The sequence below is a fragment of the Mus caroli genome, chromosome 1 (genome assembly GCF_900094665.2).
Source record: "Mus caroli chromosome 1, CAROLI_EIJ_v1.1, whole genome shotgun sequence".
Lineage (NCBI taxonomy): Eukaryota > Metazoa > Chordata > Mammalia > Rodentia > Muridae > Mus > Mus caroli.
This window is the reverse complement of record NC_034570.1, coordinates 149,279,699-149,298,435: the sequence shown is the minus strand read 5'-3', so window position 1 is coordinate 149,298,435 and position 18,737 is coordinate 149,279,699. Positions and strand designations below refer to the sequence as shown.

The 18,737-nt window shown below is 41.8% G+C and overlaps 1 protein-coding gene across 1 annotated transcript in view; it reads right to left on the bottom strand.

Moving 5' to 3' along the window:
• Astn1 (astrotactin 1) overlaps window positions 1-18,737 on the bottom strand; it is a 319,074-nt gene that overhangs the window by 25,859 nt on the left and 274,478 nt on the right. The window contains exons 17-18 of the mRNA XM_021156108.1: window positions 8,991-9,259; window positions 2,156-2,289 (exon numbers count right to left, since the gene is read on the bottom strand). Coding sequence (XP_021011767.1) covers window positions 2,156-2,289; window positions 8,991-9,259 — 403 coding nt within the window. The remainder of the gene's footprint in view (window positions 1-2,155; window positions 2,290-8,990; window positions 9,260-18,737) is intronic.

Sequence of the window (18,737 nt, the reverse complement as noted above, 5' to 3'; positions counted from 1 at the left end):
GTGTTTGGGGAATAAGAAGCAGTTCAACTAGTAGGAAAATAATTAAAAACACATGGTCATCTGCTAGCAGCTACTATGAAGGAGTGCATAGTTTTCATATGACATTAGGATGGAATAGATCCAAAACAGTGCGGATATTGACAAATTCATTAATTAGAGTCATATGCAGAATGCTATTTTGAAGGGGAAAAAAACCATTAGGACGCTTAAGTTAGTAGCTAAGCTTTCTGAGAACTCAGATTCTGTGAAAATAGGAACTAAGGCCAGCCCCTACTGAGAACCCGAAGTGTGCATGATTTACATGGACTTATGAAAAAGTAGAGTACATTTCTATTTCTAACTGCCAATTAAAGTGCAAAAAAGAAAATTAAGATCTGTTACTGAGAGAAGTGATCAGAGCTGAGAAGAAAAGTGCAGTTTTAATAGTTTATACTTATAGTTCTGGGATGTTTTATAGTTTAATTGTATACCTCTCATGGACAATCCCTCGCTCACCTTGCTTTTCAGTCATTGTATTTGGTTAATATATGTCTAGAAATGAAATCAGCCTTGGGACATCAGGGTTGGATCTTGTGTCCCTCTGTTTGACAGTTCCCATGTTACCTTTTTACACTAACTTTCATATCTGCTGAATCTAACAGTACTTGATTCTCTTAATGGTTCATTTTCTACTAAATGAATTTTATTATATATATATATATATATATATATTAGTAATTAGGAACTTATTTTTATTTTGATTCAGATATCCAAGTTACAACTACAAAGAGCAAGAAATCAATGGCTAGAATATGTCTAGGCACCTAAAAAAGGAAATAAATTGCCTTGCAGTGATGCTCTGTTAGTAATGTTTCCCTCTTTTTCCTTCAGTTCTATTTCTTCAGCATCTACCTCTGCCTGCAGACAGGTCAGAGGGCAGCCTCCACCTGTACAGTCCACTCTTCTGTACAATTAGCCCTCTAACTCCTACAGGGCTTGATTCTCATTTTGGGCCTTCCAGGCCTTATGAAAGCATGGGGTCATGTCCCAACACTTTGTCCTACCAACATTATTGCACAGATATAACACTTTGTGCCTTAACCCCTGTGGAAGGCACTTTACTATAGGAAAACCTGAATTCCTACATTGAGTCCTGGTCTCTCATCTTGGCCAGTTCTGTTTAACCTCCTCATGAGAGATTAAGAATTTGGACAGGCTCATTCTCAGTCATATCTGCAGCACCTCATGCATCCCTCCAATACAGACATCCCCTCATGTCCACCCCAGGCCTCCACTCTTCACAATGTGTGTTCTTCCAGAGCATCCTTGCTCCAGCAATGACCCCATCTACTATTTTTCTGAGATTAATTGAACTCTTGTTATCTCTATTTTTATTTTTATGTTTTTCACAGAGCTCTACATGTCCCTTTTCCTACTGAACATCTACACAATTATCTCTCCATAGTTTATGGGCAAGCCCAAGTGGGACTGGCCTCTTCCTTCTCTTCAACTCTGCCTACCTCCTGATGGGTTCCTTCTCAACTCTAGTTTATCCCCATAGTTAACGGTCACCATGGCCTGCTGGTTTTAACCCAAAATCATTTCAGTTTTATTCTCTCAGATACTCTCAACCATGACCTACTTCCTGCTCTATAACTATGGAAAAATACAGTCTTCTTGAAGTCATCTCTTTGTCCATTAATTGAAAGTGTGGAGATAAGAGTGTTTACCTAGTACATATATTGTCTGGCACCCAGGAAGGCTTTGAGAAGTGGTAGTGTTGCTGGTCTTGTTCCACCCTTACTACAGACCTCTAACTTCCCACATAGCAACAACACTGGTAATCTATGACCCTCTTTATACCCAGGCTGTCTTACCTTGTCTAATTGCTACTTGCTCCATAAAGTCTTTATTGTTGCCCAAATGTAGGGTCAAAGAACAGATCTTCACATTTTAAAAATGCAAAGATTTGTAACACTACTTCCACTAAACAGCTTGTGTGCCTGCTCCTTCTATCCTACCGAAAGTTCCCGATAATAGGAATGATGCTACTTTCTTCTTTCCAATCCCCGTCATTCAGCCTATCACTTTGAGACGAAAATCCACTCTACCCTAGTTTTGAATAATGGTGCTGAAGGCAGACAAGCAGGAGAGGGGCATGGGAAGGGAATCATACACAGGCTGTGGGAGGGGTGCACAGGTAGGAAGTCCATCTGCTCCAAAAGCAGTCGAGTCGCATCGGCACCAGTCCTCAATGACATCTCCGGTCCCTGAACACCAGAGAGAGCTCATGGTGGCCTCCTGTAAGAGCTGAAAAGGAAAAGCAGAGAGTAAGTGTTAAGAAAACATGGCTGGATGGTCATTACCAAGAGACCTAGTGTCAGGGTCCTATGTGGTCCTAGATCACCTTCAGAGAAAAGACTGTATCACCACAGCACCACCATTCTCTAGTCTGTAGCTATGTCCCAGAAGATGGAATATGGGATAGCCTGAGCTTTGTAGGACATCTGGGATGTCCTTCTCCATTTAGTGTAGTAGCTCATCTCTATAGTTAAGATCTGAAACCTTATGAACCAAATGTGGTGACATTTTACTGTAATCCCAGCATTTGGAGGCAGGAGGATCAGAAGTTAGAAGTCAGTTAGACACAAGTGTGAGGCCCATCCTGGTTAGAAATCCTGTCTCAAACATAAATAAATAAATAAATAAATAAATAAATAAATAATATAAAAAGGAGCTTTCAGTTTGAAAGGAAGTCAGTTTCTACCCTGTCTCTCCCTCACTACTCTCGATCACATCTCATACTTTAGGCTCTAGTAACATTACCTTGTTTACCCCACATCTCTGGGTGGCCTGCCTATGCTATACTTTCCTCTGTCTACCCAGAAGCACTCTGTCCTTCTTCAGATGCCTCTCTGTACATTCGTACCTGTCCTCTCTGTCCTGCTCTAGTCCATTGTGGTCGCTCAGCCTGTTTGGTAACCCATTTTGAATGTGTGTGGTTATACACTGGACTGTGATTAGACATCTTTCTTTGACTGAATAGGAGAAGCTATGTAACATAAAGGCTAAATTCTGAGTCTGCATCAGTCTTTGTGGCTGAGAACCTTGGCTTTGTCAATCATTACCTGTGACCTTGGACAAGTTACATGAAGCCAGTTTCCACTCTGATAAAAATATCACTTTCCTAATAGGGATGTTGTGACAACTAAGTGAAAGAGTCTATGCCAAGTGACAGAATATATGCACTGCACATGATACACATTATTGTCTTTGAATGACAGGGTTGAGTCTTACATAGCACCTTATAAAAATTGCAGTCTTGCATAGTTCTTTACATGAACTAATTTCATGGAGATGTTTGCTGTGGAATAAAAGAACCCAAGATAAAATCAGACCAAAGAGGCAACAGCACTTATGACAGGGGCAGTTCTCTGGCCAAAGAGCAGTTCCTGCGTGAAAGATGACCTTTCAGAGGAATCATGCTCCCTCAGCTCAGATATTCTAAGGGTGAAGGTTCTAGGCTATCTATGCTCAGAGCTGGGTCTCTCAGGCACACGGCAGCTTTGGCCTTGGCTTTTCTCCCAGTGCCAGCATGTTCACATTGGTAACCTAGGGAAAGGGGACATCAATGTCTTGTAGAAGTTCAGATTCTAAAATCACAAGAAAAAGAAGAAAGTATGGGAAGGGAATGAAGGAAGAGAGGAAGAGAAGAAGGAGGAAGGAAAAGGGATAGGACTCTACAAACACCTATACAAAGAGCCAGCTATCTATATTCTAGTCTTTCAAAGTTTAGCATTGATTATTGTGTTGGTTTGAATATGCTTGGCCCATGAGAAGTGACAATATTAGGAGGTGTGACCTTGTTGAAATAGGTATGGCTTTGTTGGAGGAAGTGTGTCACTGTGTAGTCAGGTTTTGAGGTCTTCTGGTGCTCAAGCTTCGTCCAGTGCAGAAGAGAGCCTATTCCTGGCTGCCTGCAGAAGATAGTCTCTTTCTGCTGCCTGGGGAACAAGATGTAGGACTCTCAGCATCTTCTCCAGTACCACATCTGCCTAGATCCTGCCCTGCTTCCAACCATGATGATAATGGACTAAAATTTCTGAAGCTGTAAGCCAGACCCAAGTAAATGTTTTCCATTATTAGAGTTGCCTTAGTCATGATGTCTCTTTACAGCAATAAAATGCTAACTAAGACAGATACTTAAGGCTACGAGCTGGATTGAATAAGGGTCCAACTGACTCCACTCCTGAGACAGAGTTTCTAAGAAGTAGGAACTCACTCCTGATCATAGTTATTCTTTGTATAGTGTTTCTAATTTGTAAGGCCCATTTAGATACTAACCCTTGGGTGGATGGTGATAATGACTTACAGTGAAGCTTCTGAGAGTGATAGTTAGGTACATGTTCAGGGTCACAAGCTAGTGAATGAGGCAGTGTCAGGGAGTGGGCCCTGCATGGCTCATTGGACTCAGGCTCTTCCCAATACCTGCTCTTAATTAACATTGACTCCATCAGCAAGTTCCTCACTTTATACTGTTCTGATTGAGATTCAAATAAAAAAGTGAGCATTTTAAAACTAGGAAGACATACTCTTTTAGACCTACTAAAAGTGCCTGCTGCTTGATGGTGTCTTCAGTCAACACCTGCTTGCTAACCATCTACAAGGGGCCATTTCCTGTGCTAAGCATGAAGGATGCAATGACGCAAAAGAAGACACATATGGTCCCTGCCTGCATAAATTTTCCAGCTAGATAATAAACAAGCAAACCGGATTCATGTAAATATCCAAATTCCACAATAGGGTTGAGCGGACCTAAGGAAAAGGTGAGGTTCTAGGGTTGCACACAGCAGCAGGAAGCCTCTAAGCGGAGGGAAGGAGACTATTTAGCTGCAAACGAGAATGGAATTCTTCATTTGGGGGGGAAAGGGTGGAATTGCAGGACAACATGTGCAGTGAAATAAATAACAGATGAAAATACAGGTGCATTATTTTCTCTAAGATATGGAAGTCTAGAAAGAATTGATCTGAAAATAAAAGAGAAAATGTTAAAATAAGGGGAAGAGGCAAAGGGATGGGGAGGGAGGAATAGAGAGGCAGGGAGGCTGACTGTAATCTAAGGACAATATAAGCTTGTATGGAAACATCACAATGAAATACATTAAACTGTGTTAATACATACTAATGATTTTACTTTTTAAAGTAATCTGGTCACAAAAAATTGTAGTAATATAGGTAGAATAGCTAACACTAAGAAGTTTGGATCTTTAATAAAACTGAACTACTAAAAAAAACTAGAAATATCAAATCTGTCTATAAGAGCCACAAGGCGAAGACTTCTTTGACAGGGAGGTAGGGCTGGATTATAGATAGTCTGTAAGGAAAAGTTCCATCTCAAGAACAATGATAAACCACTATAGCATTTTAAAGATGGAACACAATCAGATTTTTTAATATTAAAAATTATGGCAAGGTAACATGTTATAATTATCTTAAAAGCCATTTCTTCAAAAGTTTTGATTGACGCCACTTCATGAGGGTTCCTACTTCTGAATCCTAGGAAGAATCTAATTCAACAGGTTGGATAAGGGTATATTATAGCTTGGATATGAAGTTTATTCATCAAAGGAGTCTTGATTCAAGATGTTGGTATTACTGAGAAGTGATTGGAAGACTATGTGTCACTACACCGGTTGATGCATAACTTATTAGGCATTGGGGAGTAAGCCCTAGTAGGAGAACATAGGTCGCCAGGGCTTTGTTTTAAAAGTTATTTATTAATCTTAGAATAGTCTTCTTGAATTCTCTTTGCTTTTTAACTACCATGAGGTAATAAGGCTCCTTCTCCACACACCCCTACTCTCATGATCTTTCACCACACCACAGGCCCAGTGCCTTTGAGGCCAGGCAACCATGGACAAAAATCTGAGGATCTGTGATATTCCTTCCTTTTAAGTTGATTCTGTTGGGTGTTTTGTCACAGCGATGAAAAGCTGACTGTTACATAATAGAAAAGAAGAACCAAAGTGAAACCCTTTTGAAAAGGAAAAAAAGTAAAAATTCCACTACTTTTTAGACCTACAATTTACCATCCCATACACTCCCTTGGGATTCCATACTTGCTAACAGATGTATTAGAGTCTAGAAAAAATAAACAAACAAAGCAAAACAAAAAAGACAATCCCTCCCAAATGCTAGCTAGTGTTTTTCTTAAGGAAGAAAAATCTGAATTTTTACTTTATGTTTAGTAATCGAATATTTATTCGTCCATTTATTTATTTATTTGGCAGAGTATCAACTATGTACCAGACCAGGCATTCTGTAGAAGACAAAGCATTTCTCCTAGTCTAGAGTGAAGTAAATAACCAAGCAGCAAGTATGATCATAGAAGTTATATACTTTAAGATGTATACACATACAGAGTCTAAGTTGGGCTGGGAGCATGGCAGAGGTGTCACTGGGAGCTAGTGGTGCTTGAACGGAAATGTGGCATGATGGTAGGAGTTTTCCAGTGACAGAAATGTGATGGAGTATACTCTTGGGACAGAGATTTGAAAGTCCAGAGGTCTGAATTCATGAAAGAATATGCATTGTGTTTGAGGAGGCACAAAGAGTTAACTTTTGGAGTATAGAATACTAACAACTTAACCACTTATGTGAAGACAGATAGCATCATGAGCATCTTTGTAATGTTGTGCTAAGGACTCTAACTTGCACTCAATCTGAAGACTCATTAAATTACCTTGGTGCCAATATAGCCAGAGGTTCATATTGTGCAGTAATTCCAGGTGCTTTAATACAAGGACCAACAAAAAGATTGCTGCAATAAAATGTTTGATATCCAGGCATGGTGGCACACCCCTTTAATCCCAGCACTTGGGAGGCAGAGGCAGGCAGATTTCTGAGTTCGAAACCAGCCTGTTCTACAGAGTGAGTTCCAGGACAGCCAGGGCTACACAGAGAAACCCTGTCTTGAAAAAAACAAACAAACAAACAAAAAAGGTTTCATATTATAGTGAGGAGTTAGGTTGTGATGGGGGTCTCAGATAAGATAATAGGTACAGGATATACATGTTGCTCTTGATGATGGAAACGATACTGGGGAAGACAAGAACACTGGTTCCCTTTAGTGAGAAGATGGGATCACCAGTGGTATCTGAGAAACAAGGTAATAAGGTAAATTTTGTTGGGTTGTTTAAATGGTCTAATCAATTTGTTTATCACAATCACAAATTTACTTGCCGAAAGACATCAGAGATTATCTAGCCTAACTCAAGGACAATAGATCAAAGGGGATAGCTCCCCCATATATAAGGGGAAGATGAAAACCCACATCGAGTTACCAGTGCCATACTGAGCACCTGTGCAACCCTTCCCCAGCTTCTGTATCCATTGTCTACATTCTTTGACAGGAATTAAGAATTAGAAGAATAAGCAGAGTTGCAGAGAGGATGACAAAGGTGGAATGTGTCATGTAAAAAAAGAGAGAAGAGTCTGCCGGTAGTGAGCAAACTCCATCTTAGACTAGCTTGTATATATTTAGAAACTAAAGTACTTAGCACGGGGACCAGATGGGCAGTGTTTTCCTGAGAAAGGATGCAGGAGAAGTGCAAGTGTGTTTAGCAACAGGGAATCCAGAGAGGGGCTGCTGGGGTTGAGCTTCCTTAGCATCATGCTTTTGATCAATAGCCCAAGTTCATTGTCTCTCACTGAGCTCTTCTCTGTTCTGTAGCTCTGTACACTCTAATTCGAACGATGACCCCGTGGAGCACAGCTCCTCCTGTATCCAGACTGGTGAACCAAAAAGTTCTTGGTTATCAGATGCAGCAACTTGAGGGGGTACTATGTTAAGTGGGCAAGGGTAGTCCTGTTTTAATACCACCACTCCTTTGGGTGTCCAATGAACCAAGTCCTTCCTTCTTTCAAGTCCCTCTCTCCCAATTCTCCCAATTCTCCCCCCATAACCATCTTAGATTCAGGATGAAAGCATAGGCCAACAGGAGCCATTTGTCTTTTTGTTTCTGTGGGGGGGAAAAACTGTATTTTCAAACACTCATTGAATTATCTATGGAAGAGGTGGGTAGGTGAGAGAAACACACATGCACGATTCCTCCTGTGAGTCTGAGCAACGCCTATGAAACCAACTGTGACTCACCAGGTGTCTCTTCAAAGAGAAAAAAGGAAGCAATTATCACCCCACCTGGATGGGCCTTCACTCCTCAGGTAAGCTGTTCCCCTGGCATTCGCCTTGCAGAGAGTCTCAGAAACCTCACATTCAGGAGCCTTTTTTTTTTCAAGTTTGGCATGGCTGGTGTATTTGTGTGTATGCTGCCTTACTATAGCCTGTAGGCTAAAGGAAGAAGTCACTCACTGTCTCTGCTCCTCCCAACCCCACACCTGAATCTTATGGGATCACACATTTTCTCCTAAGAGCTTTAGGGGCAGAGAGGTAAAGAAAGAACGAATGATTGGGAAATGTCATGGCTTTCCAGCATAATAAAACATGGGAGGAACAGCACGGAAGGGTTTTGTCCTTTAAGCCTGTGATGAGCAGGGTACCAGGACCTTCCAGGCTGAGGCTGCTAGTGCCTTCCTCTGGGACCTGTATTTTCCATGCCCTTCTAGTCAAGGTGCAGTTGGTTCGAGGTTGGGAGATCAGGTAGGTTGGTTCACCTGCTCCAAGTGGGGAGACATGAGTGTGGGGTATAAGAGTGTCCTTATACCATGCCCCCTTGGAAAAGGTAGTACAATGACTTTGGTGATTGCATGTGCTTTGCTAACTATTTCCTTCCAGCCCTTTGTCCTCAGACTTCAATAGTGACACCTGGATTGTATTATTGTGGGTATTAAAGAATGCATTGATTTGATTTGACTTAATATGTAAACATGCAAATCTAAACAGACTGGGTGCCACTCTTAGCTGAACAAAATGATTCTGCAGCTGGGTTGCTATGTGGAGAAAGTTCTTGTTTTTTGGTACCTTCCAGAACCAAGCATCTCAGCCCTCTTACCCTCTGGGTCTGGTTATTGGTCACCAGTTCATAGATGGGGGATGCTCTGGTCACTTCCAGCAGAACTGGCTCAGCAGGGGTTTCAGGGCTGGATGTCACATGACACAAAGGACAGGATGAGGGACACCGTCCCTTGCTCTGGCACTCCATCCGGACTCCAGCTGCCATTCGCTTGGTGCCAGAGTCTGACAGGCTAGCGATGTATTCTGGGAATGTCAGCACCTTGGGATCCCTTTCCCGCTCCTCCGACTCATCAGATGGGGAGTTGCCTGCCAGACACAAGAAAGAGGAACAGTGAGGGAGGCAAGATAGCAAGGACTGCCATGACTTGGTGGCTCCTGAGTTCTGAGGTCTAACCTTGAGAATTTGGAAAGTGCCACTGAGAAAGAAAACACTGTCACTCTGCTTAATTAGGGGCACACATCTTCCCAGTGACATAGAGAGTTGGAAATGGCCTTTCAAGTATGAGAATAGGTTGCCTCTTTTCTGAGAATCACTGGCTCCACTGATCCACATGGAGGGATGTGTCTGTGATACATCTATTTCCCAGAAAGCAGATGATAGCAACAGTGACCACTCTATGCCTTGGCTTTTTCATAGCTCCCACCTCTATTGTTCTTAAATGGATGAATAACAAAATGATTTGAAGACACACATGATTTCTAACATGCAGGCAGCACTCAGCATCATAATCTTGGTCACAATTACAACTGAGGTTTATGGAGCCTTCCTAGGGCATCGGGGTTGATACAAGATCTCCTACCATTCTCACCATTGCCAAAAGTCTACCATTGTAACCATTTCTACATAACAAGAAAGGAAAATATCATCAAGGTCACAAAGGTAGCAGATTGTGAACCTTGGTATTTGAACCCAGTGCTACCTGACTCCGAAGTGTTTAAGTCATAGAGCAAAGCCAGCATTTCTTGGCTGTATAATTAACTCATGTGTTGAGAATGCAGAGGAAAGTTTGTCATGTTCAGAAAGATTTTTTTTCACTGTTGTTTGCCACTTAGAAGTTAGCTACACAAACTCTTGATCTATTTTTGGTGACAAACATGAGAAGAGCCTACTAGAGAATAATGGTTTGTTCCCCACACAAGAAAGCACCATTTTCTCTTTCTTCCTTCAGTCCTCCTGTTTACCCGTTTAACTCATTATCTATAAAGGACTCTGTGGACAGAACCCTCCAGATTTCATAAGCTATTTCTGACAGTTGGTGTCCCAAACAGGAAATGCTTTTGGAGAGACTGCTGTGCCTTCAGAGATGGTGGGTACACAGAATGTTCTGGTCTCCACTGGGTGCATTAAGAATGTCATACTTGAGGGGACATGGTGTGAACTGGTTGAAAGGTCTCGCAAAGTGGTTCCAGGGTGTCATTGGGTGATATGACTCACCGACTTAGAAAAGCAAATGTTCTCTCCTCTGGGGTATCAGGAGCACTGCCTAGGCCTTCTCTTAACTTGCTGTGTAACATGGGCCCATGTGGGAATATGGTGAGGTTCCCACTGTTCTTGATTCCCAAATGAATAGCACTATGTGGACGAGACACTCTTACCCAGCTGCTCTTGAAATTCGACTTCTCTTGTGTGTGAAGGCACAGGACACACTCAGAGACTATGGGAGTCAGTCTATTTAACATTTATATTTTACTTAACTATAGATCCAGGATTGAGCTACAGACCCTCCTGGATTGTAGGAAAACTAGACAATGGCACACACACACACACACACACACACACACACACACACACACACACACACCAAAAGTCAAAGATGATAATATCAGATAGAGAGCAGACTAACCAACCTCAAATCACTTCACCCAAGGGTTTATCCTTATGAACATTTAGGCTTCTGCATCTCAGACATAGCTCTGCACTTTATCTTAGGTTAAGAATGGATTGCTAGCAGTATTTGAAAAGTCCATAGACCAGCCAAGCCTTTCTGCACCCTGTTTTTTTATTTGATTTCTTGTCTTCTTCAGATTGCTGAGTGACTGGTCAAAGTAGGTGGAGGTGGAGTAAGGTCTTTGGGCAGTATCTGGTACCTTTGAAGGATCTTCATGAGGTTGGGAGCCTTTTCCTCTTTGGCTCTAATCACATTATCATCAGAGGCATTTCTGTAGGGAGCCACAGCCCTCCTTTGTTGAGATTCCATTAGGAACACTTGCAAACCTACAATATGATCACTAGATGGTGGTAGTTGATCGAAAATGACTATGTTCGGCGCTGTGAGACCACACCAGAGAAAATAAAATTTCAGAATCCTAAGGGTGGTGTGGGTATCTCAACATTTTTATGGCTCTTTTTTCTCTAACGTACAATAAAAACTAAAAAGCAAAACAATTACAAATTATGTACCTCATAACTTCACGAAAAAATGTGAAATCCAGGTGACAATGATGGGATAATTGAAAAAAGTTCACAAGAAACATTTTTTAAAAGAATTCTCTCCAAATATCTTTAATTTTGAGTAAAAAAAGGTTACTTCAAATGTGAAGTAATATGCCAGCATATTTCTTTTCTTTCACCTTTAAGCAAATTTTCCTAGGTCACAATCTAGGTGAATTGTATTGGAAATATACCACCAGGGGGCACTGTAACGTGAGTGCTCTGTAAGGCATTAACTTCCCTGCCCTCCAGCTGGCCATCATTAAAGCTTGTAATTGCTGTGAACAAGAGGGGCTGCTCCCCTTGTTGCTGTCTTTTGGCAATGCCAATTAAATTCAAGATGCAGTTAATCCCTGTCAATACTCGTCCACCCTACAGTCTTGGCAAGATTAAAGAATACAGTAGGGTGACTGAGGAGAGCGAGTAGGCAGAGATGATAGGGGTTTCCAAATGTTCCTGCTTTGCTTTTGTCTTCAGGACCTTAGTCTACATCTTCCACCCCCAGCCCCCAAATCAGGACCACATATCAGGTCCCTGCTGGAGGCCCAGGCCAAGGCCAGTATACCTCAATAACATCTTGCTCACATGAGATGGAACTGTCTAGAAAGAGGCTGGATTTATACAGAGCAATGAACAGTAAACTCCCCAAAGCCATCTATTCAGTCTCCAGCCAAGAACAGACATGTGCATGAGAGAGATTTTTCAAAGAGGAAATGCATTTTCTATGTGCAGTTAAAGATACAGTTGGGAAATACTCCTTAAAATGATGGAGTCCATTGATGAAAGCCCACATAAATCTCCCTTACCCCAAAGAGAATGCCACCATTCACTGCAAGGGAATGAATATCTCAGATCTGAAACTCTTCAGGAGGGCCTGCTCTCTGTTGGTGGAAAGGTGGGAAGAGGGAAAGGCACTTTTTCTCCTATGACTCAGTGGACCCCCTCTTCCTATTGGCTACTCCTATTGCCATCTTTGGAATATTTCTCTATCCTCTGGCACCTATGGAGAGATGATCCTGGTATCTGAAATACTGTGATCCTTCTTAGGAGAGTAACTATCTACTTCAGTAGACACGCAGTCTTTGAACAAACGAAACAATTTACAGTTAAGGTCTTGGAAGATGACCGGCAAGTGTGTCATCTGACAAAAACAAAACAGACAAACAGAAACCAAACCAAACCAAACCAAACCAAACAACATCAAAACCAATACACTTATGGCTCCTCACCACTAGTTTTGCAGAATCCATACTTTTGTTCTCAGGGAGGTCTTCCTGTCTGGCTGTAACACTTAGCTTTCTTACAAGTAGAGGAATATTCAACCTGGAATGTAGTTAACAACCCTAAAACTGCAAAGCATTTTGCAAATACAGTTTGCTATAAATAAGTGCCATTTGCTTTAGGCTAAATCTGTATCCTCGAGCATACAGTGGATGAGTTTCCCCAATAGAATATCATGGTATGAGAATATTGGCATCCTTAATGCTCAGAATCTCACTGTGTATGTGCCCATAGCCTTAGGCATGTACATATTGACCCACCTCCATTCAGAAGTATATTACAATGATGAAAGTGACCAAATCTTTCTCATGCAGGCTCTGCTCTGCCTGTGTGAACTCACAGGTCACAAAGGTGAATTACTTGTTGTGAAGTAAATTGGTACAATTCCTGTAGGATTCTGAGGACTGCTTAAAAATCTCTCTCCTGAGTTGGTGCCTAAGGCAATGAGATGCTAATGACATCACAGCTAGAACTACACAGGCAGTTCATTAGGCAGCAAAGAAATCAAATGCAAACTAATCAGATCACAGCTTTGGGGGAGAGCTTCAGATACATGCAAAGAAGGTTGACATGGGCCAATGAAGTACAGCTCAGCAAACTGTACGGGAAGACTGCCCACCCACAGCCAGTACACCAGGACCCACCCCAACCTTTACCCCTATCTACTGTGTGAGCCATCATTCCAAGTTATCTGACTCACATTGCCCTCATTTCAGGTCTTCCAAGTAGAGGAACCCAACCTGGATTGTTGTTAATAACCCTAAAATAGGTTCTAGTCAGTCTCTTCAAGTGGTTAATATCTTTGGAAAGACTTTGAAGTCTTTTGGGACTTGAACTGAATCCCTAGTCATGCCATGAACACATATTCTCTGAGACTCAAATCTTAACTACAAAGGACATACATGGAGCAATTCCTATTGTTACAGATGTCTGATGATAGCCTCTTGAAGTCAGGAACAGTGCCATTCTCACCTTTGATTTTCATTTCCCTTGTTTATCTTTTGTCTGTATCTGTATGTGTATCTAGGTGTATCTAGATCTATCATCATCCTTTCTGTTTATAACTTCATTCTTTGTGTATCCTGGGATAATTATCCTAAGCTCCAAGCATAGGCATGAATGATTACAAAACATCAAGCTTAAATAGAAGCAAGCATTTGCCAAACAGTTCTCCTGTCCCTTACAAGGTCCTCTAGGAATCAAGTGAAAAATGTAAGGCATTACTGTGGTAGCAGCTGACTGTGACTTGGCTGTGACTCCAGCCAAGTTCTCTTCCCTAAGTAGCAAAGCCTGTTAGGGCATCCACTTATACAGGTTACATGATGTCATACCCAAGGTCCCCCTATTTGTGGCCACCATCTCTTCCACACTCTCTCTCGGCAGCCTCTTTGCACATCTCAGCTCGATGGAAGGGACAGATGATGCCCCAGTTGCTGAAACAGCTCAACTCAAATTCCCTATAACCCTCTCCCCCCCACTTTCTCTCCCAGGCTCAGCCTGTACACAAGGACCACTCCAGGTTCTCGGCTCTCATCCATCAATTCCCAGTAGCTCCAAGCAAGCAACCTACTTAAATAATGGAAATCGTTGGTTCCCATCTGACTGATGTATTCAGAAAAACAAAACAACAACAATATGCAACAAGAGTGTCTAGTGTGTGTGTGTGTGTGTATTTTTCTCACTGAATATGTGTATGTCTGTCTGTTCTTCCCTCCCTCTCCATGCCCCCAACATTCATTTAATATTAAATTACATTCTCATCCCAGCCTGTATCCTTTCCCCCATGTACAATATCATGAAATGGAATTATCAGTTTTAAACCTACTCTGCAGATGACCTCAGTTGTAGGTTCTTTCCTTTAATCTCTTCTCAGATGGATGACATAGGTAAGGTTTCATGGCCTTCTAGAGTCTAGAATTCCTTGTATGAAAAGTAGAAATGTCTAGACTGATGATTCTTCACCAATACAACCTAAAGCACAACAGCATGGTGATACATGCCTGAAATTCCAGCACTTGTAGGACAGAGGCAGAAAGATCAGAAGTTTAGAGCCATTTGTTGGTATGGGATGAGTACAAGAATCTGTCTCCGAACACCAAAAACAAAATAAGCAAAACTGCAAACCGCAAAGTCAATCTTGAACAGTCCTTGGGACACAGCAAGTGTACTGTCTTTCAATTCATTAACTCTGACCCTGCTTGTCCACTTACCCTGTTCTGCCTACAACCAACATCACAATATGCTGAGTGACACTGCCTTGCTCTCCAGTACAATACCTCATAGTACCCAAAACAAATATTTACTGAATGATGAGAGTATTTATTGACTAATGAAACCTTTTCCAATGAGCTGCATATAAAGTGATTATGTCCTGTCTTCTTCAAATGCCAACTAGACATCTGAGCTTTAATTAACTTGGAGCACTGTTGTTCTAGGTTCATTTGAAATGTTCTAGATTTGACTGAAATAGTGGGCTAACTGAGTGATTTCCACTATTCTCAGGTTATACCCTAGATGATACATGAGCAAAAGCCCATTTTGCTCATGTATCATCTAGGGTATAACCTGAGAATAGTGGAAATCAGTGAACGAAGTTCACTGATTTCCACTATTCTCAGGTATAATGGATTGTTCAGAGACAACTTGGTTACCAAGGTTTAGGTATATACTGTAGAAATTTCACTCTCCAAAAGTTTAAACTGTATGTGTGCATATCCATGTTTATTTACTGGAGAAGTGAGGATTTGGGCTTAAGATGGGAATATGTAGGGCAGTCAGCTCTGGTGCAGAAGGACAGCACTTTTAAAAATGTGGTTAGAAAATCTGAGGAGTTCTCTCAAATGATGTCTTTAGGTAGTAAAAGGTCAGGATTGGTGGCCCAGGGCCCAGCAGAATGGACCCAAGGACTGTATGGAAAGGAAAACACCAGGACGGGAGGGGAAGGGAGGGCAGTTCTGGGTAGACCTGGGGAACAGAGGCATTCCAGGTAGACTAGGAGTTTGGCCTCACATGTGATTGTTCTCCAGTGCGGAGAGATAGCTGGACTCTAAGGACTGACACAAGGAAGGGAAACACCTGGAAAACTCTACTTTCTACAGTTTTCTCAATCTCCCAGGCTCAGCCTGCACACAAGGACCACTCCAGGTTCTCGGCTCTCATCCATCAATTCCCAGTAGCTCCAAGCAAGCAACCTACTTAAATAATGGAAATCGTTGGTTCCCATCTGACTGATGTATTCAGAAAAACAAAACAAAACCAAACAACAACATGCAACAAGAGTGTCTATTCTTCTCCTTTTCTACAAATGAATCTTTCTTCAGAGTGTATGTGTTCTTTTGTTCTAACATTAATATCATAGTACATTTCAGACTCAGTCCTTTGATAATTCATCAGAAAATTTCTAGAGATAGTGCCTCTTTGCTATTATCAGACCCTGCAGCCAGTCCCTAAAGAGCAATATCCAAGGCTGTGGTGGAGTATCTGTCATCAGATGCCCACTGACCACTTCATAAAGTGCCAACAGCTGGGGTATCCAAGGAACGATGTCTTCTGGAAGCAGATTTTTGTTTAATTGACACTTACCCAGAAAAAAATGCTTACTTTTTCTGCAGTCCTTGTTGACATTTTTCTTTTCTAAAAATGCAGTGTTCCAATTTCCTGCCTGCTTCATAAAGCATTGCCTACCAAACAGAATTAAACCTTTCCCCCAAGTGCCTCCAGGTGATGTTTTTGTTCATCAATTATGACTATGCAGATTTGGAAGTTAGAGGAGACAGAAATAAAATGGCATCAATGCCCCAATGCCTTTTAAAAATTGATAGATAACACAATGTTATAATTTCTTAAGCTAATCCCCTTTTCGTGGGCTTGTTTTCTAACAAATACATGTCAGCTTGAGGTCCCTAGCTAATTAGGTTCATGTTAAATTTAGATTTGGTGTAGGTACAGTATTCAGTTTTTGCCAAAATCTGTTAGTCAGCTTTGGCATGGAAGCGGTGAATTCAATAATAAATGCTCTAATTCACCAAGCATCCCATGATGCCTCCTTTGGTCAATGACAATGACATTGGGGTCAAAGTTCAGTCAATAAAAGTGTATGATATTTATCAGTGAACTCTAAGACAAACACCAAAATAACCTTTAAAATAAATCTGTAACCTCCACTTGCACCTTTCTTTTAAAAATCACAATTTTTGTGTAAAGAAATAAAAGTGAAGTTAACTCAGCCAGGTAAGCAACTTTTTTTCTGGAGAGTTTCTGGAAATCATCTCTGCACAGCCCATACATCTCAGGAGGGGTAAGGATCAAATCCAAGAATTGCTGGGAAGCCCTAAAGATTTTGCTGCAAAAACAAACTCCCCGATTCAGCCGCACTGTTAGTCCCCAGTGTGCCAGAAGCTGTCTTATGCTATATTGCACTTGTCATGGCTCATGCCCAGTGCTCCACACTTGAATGTATTCAAGTCAATGAATGCACAGAAATAGAAAGAAGCAACAGAAATTATGTCCATCCACTATCTAAAACCCCCAAAGGATAATCTAAACTTTAAGACTCACCACATGGGCAACCCAAAGAATTTAAACCTTAGCCAGATTATCCAGGATGGTTTGCTAACTGACCCCATGGGGATGGGAATGTGGGAGGCTAGGCTGAAGCCATAGTCACTGAGACCTAGAAACAGGGATGCCTTTTTCCCCTCTCTTTTCTTTCATTCCCCTTTCTGTTCTGCCCCCGTAATCCAGACTGGAATCTTGCACAGACACACCCAGGAAATATGCTCAACTGCACTTGGTTTTGTGGATCCTGTCTCACTTACTTCCATAGAAGGGATGTACCCAGTGCATGTCCAAAGAATTCAGCACTGATGTTCTGAGCGAACAATCTTGGCCCTTGGCTAGATCATAAGACTTCCTTGTATGTGCCGTGAGATGTTAGGTATGGACACTTTAAAATGTTGTTCGATGCTACTTTTCAGTTGTCTCCCATAGCCTCATTTCTTTAATTTCCAAATGCCTTTCAGGAAAGTCTGAGCCAAGGTCACCACGGTTTTCCCTTACCAGGTTGTGACTCTCAGTTTCCTAAGTCTGCATTTACAAAACACCATCAAGTGGTTTAAATGATAAAAATGCATTCCTTTCTGTCCTAAAAGACAAAAGTGCCAACTGAAGCTGTGGGCCAACCTATGCTACCTCTGAAGGCTGGGAAAATGGCCATCATTGCTTCTTCCAAACTTCTGGGGGATCCGGCACTTATTTTCATTCCCTGATTTGAAAAGCTGTCATGCCAATCTTAGCCTCAATTGTCACAAGACTTCCTTCTCTGTGAGTCTATGACCAAATCTGCTTCTTCCTCTTATATGCGAGCCATTGGATATACAATCTATCTTGAGCCCACGATCATCCCATCTTAACATAGTTCCTTTTGCAAACGCTGTTTTCAAATCAATTAGCATGATGAGGTAGCAGATAGGCCTGAATTCTAGTCAACCCATTACCGTGTCCCACTTTTAACAATGTCAGTCCTGTGATGCAGAGCTAGAGAGGTTTCCTTTACTGGCACTCTGGGCATGGGCCACCCTTTGGCTTCCTCCCAGGGCACACAGCATTGGAAAAAGGAAACATGTTTCTGATTCTTTCACCATCCTGTGGCCCAGCAGACGCTGCGTGCAGCTTCTTGTCAATGTCAAAATAAACCTGACACAGAAATTCAGAGTCACAGCCTTCGGGATATGCAGAGCTGGTCTGATTATCCCTGCTGTTTCCCCACAGACAGAGTAGCATGGGTGAGAGGGAGGGGCAAAGAACAGGGCCAGGAGACAGATGAAAATGATGAGTACCAGCAGGATCAGCTATTTTCTGGTCTCCATTAGCATGAAGACAGGACTAGCCAGGATAGGCACGTTCAGCAGACAGCCAGGAGAGAGCTTCCATGCCTGTGTCTGGAGGTGTGTGTGTGGATGTAGGCTTTCCAATCCTGACAGGCTGAACTGAGAAAACAAAAATATACCCTGGTAATATTTCCAGATCAAGTGTTTTTCTTCTTTTGGGGTCCTCGTTAAGAATGATCCAAGA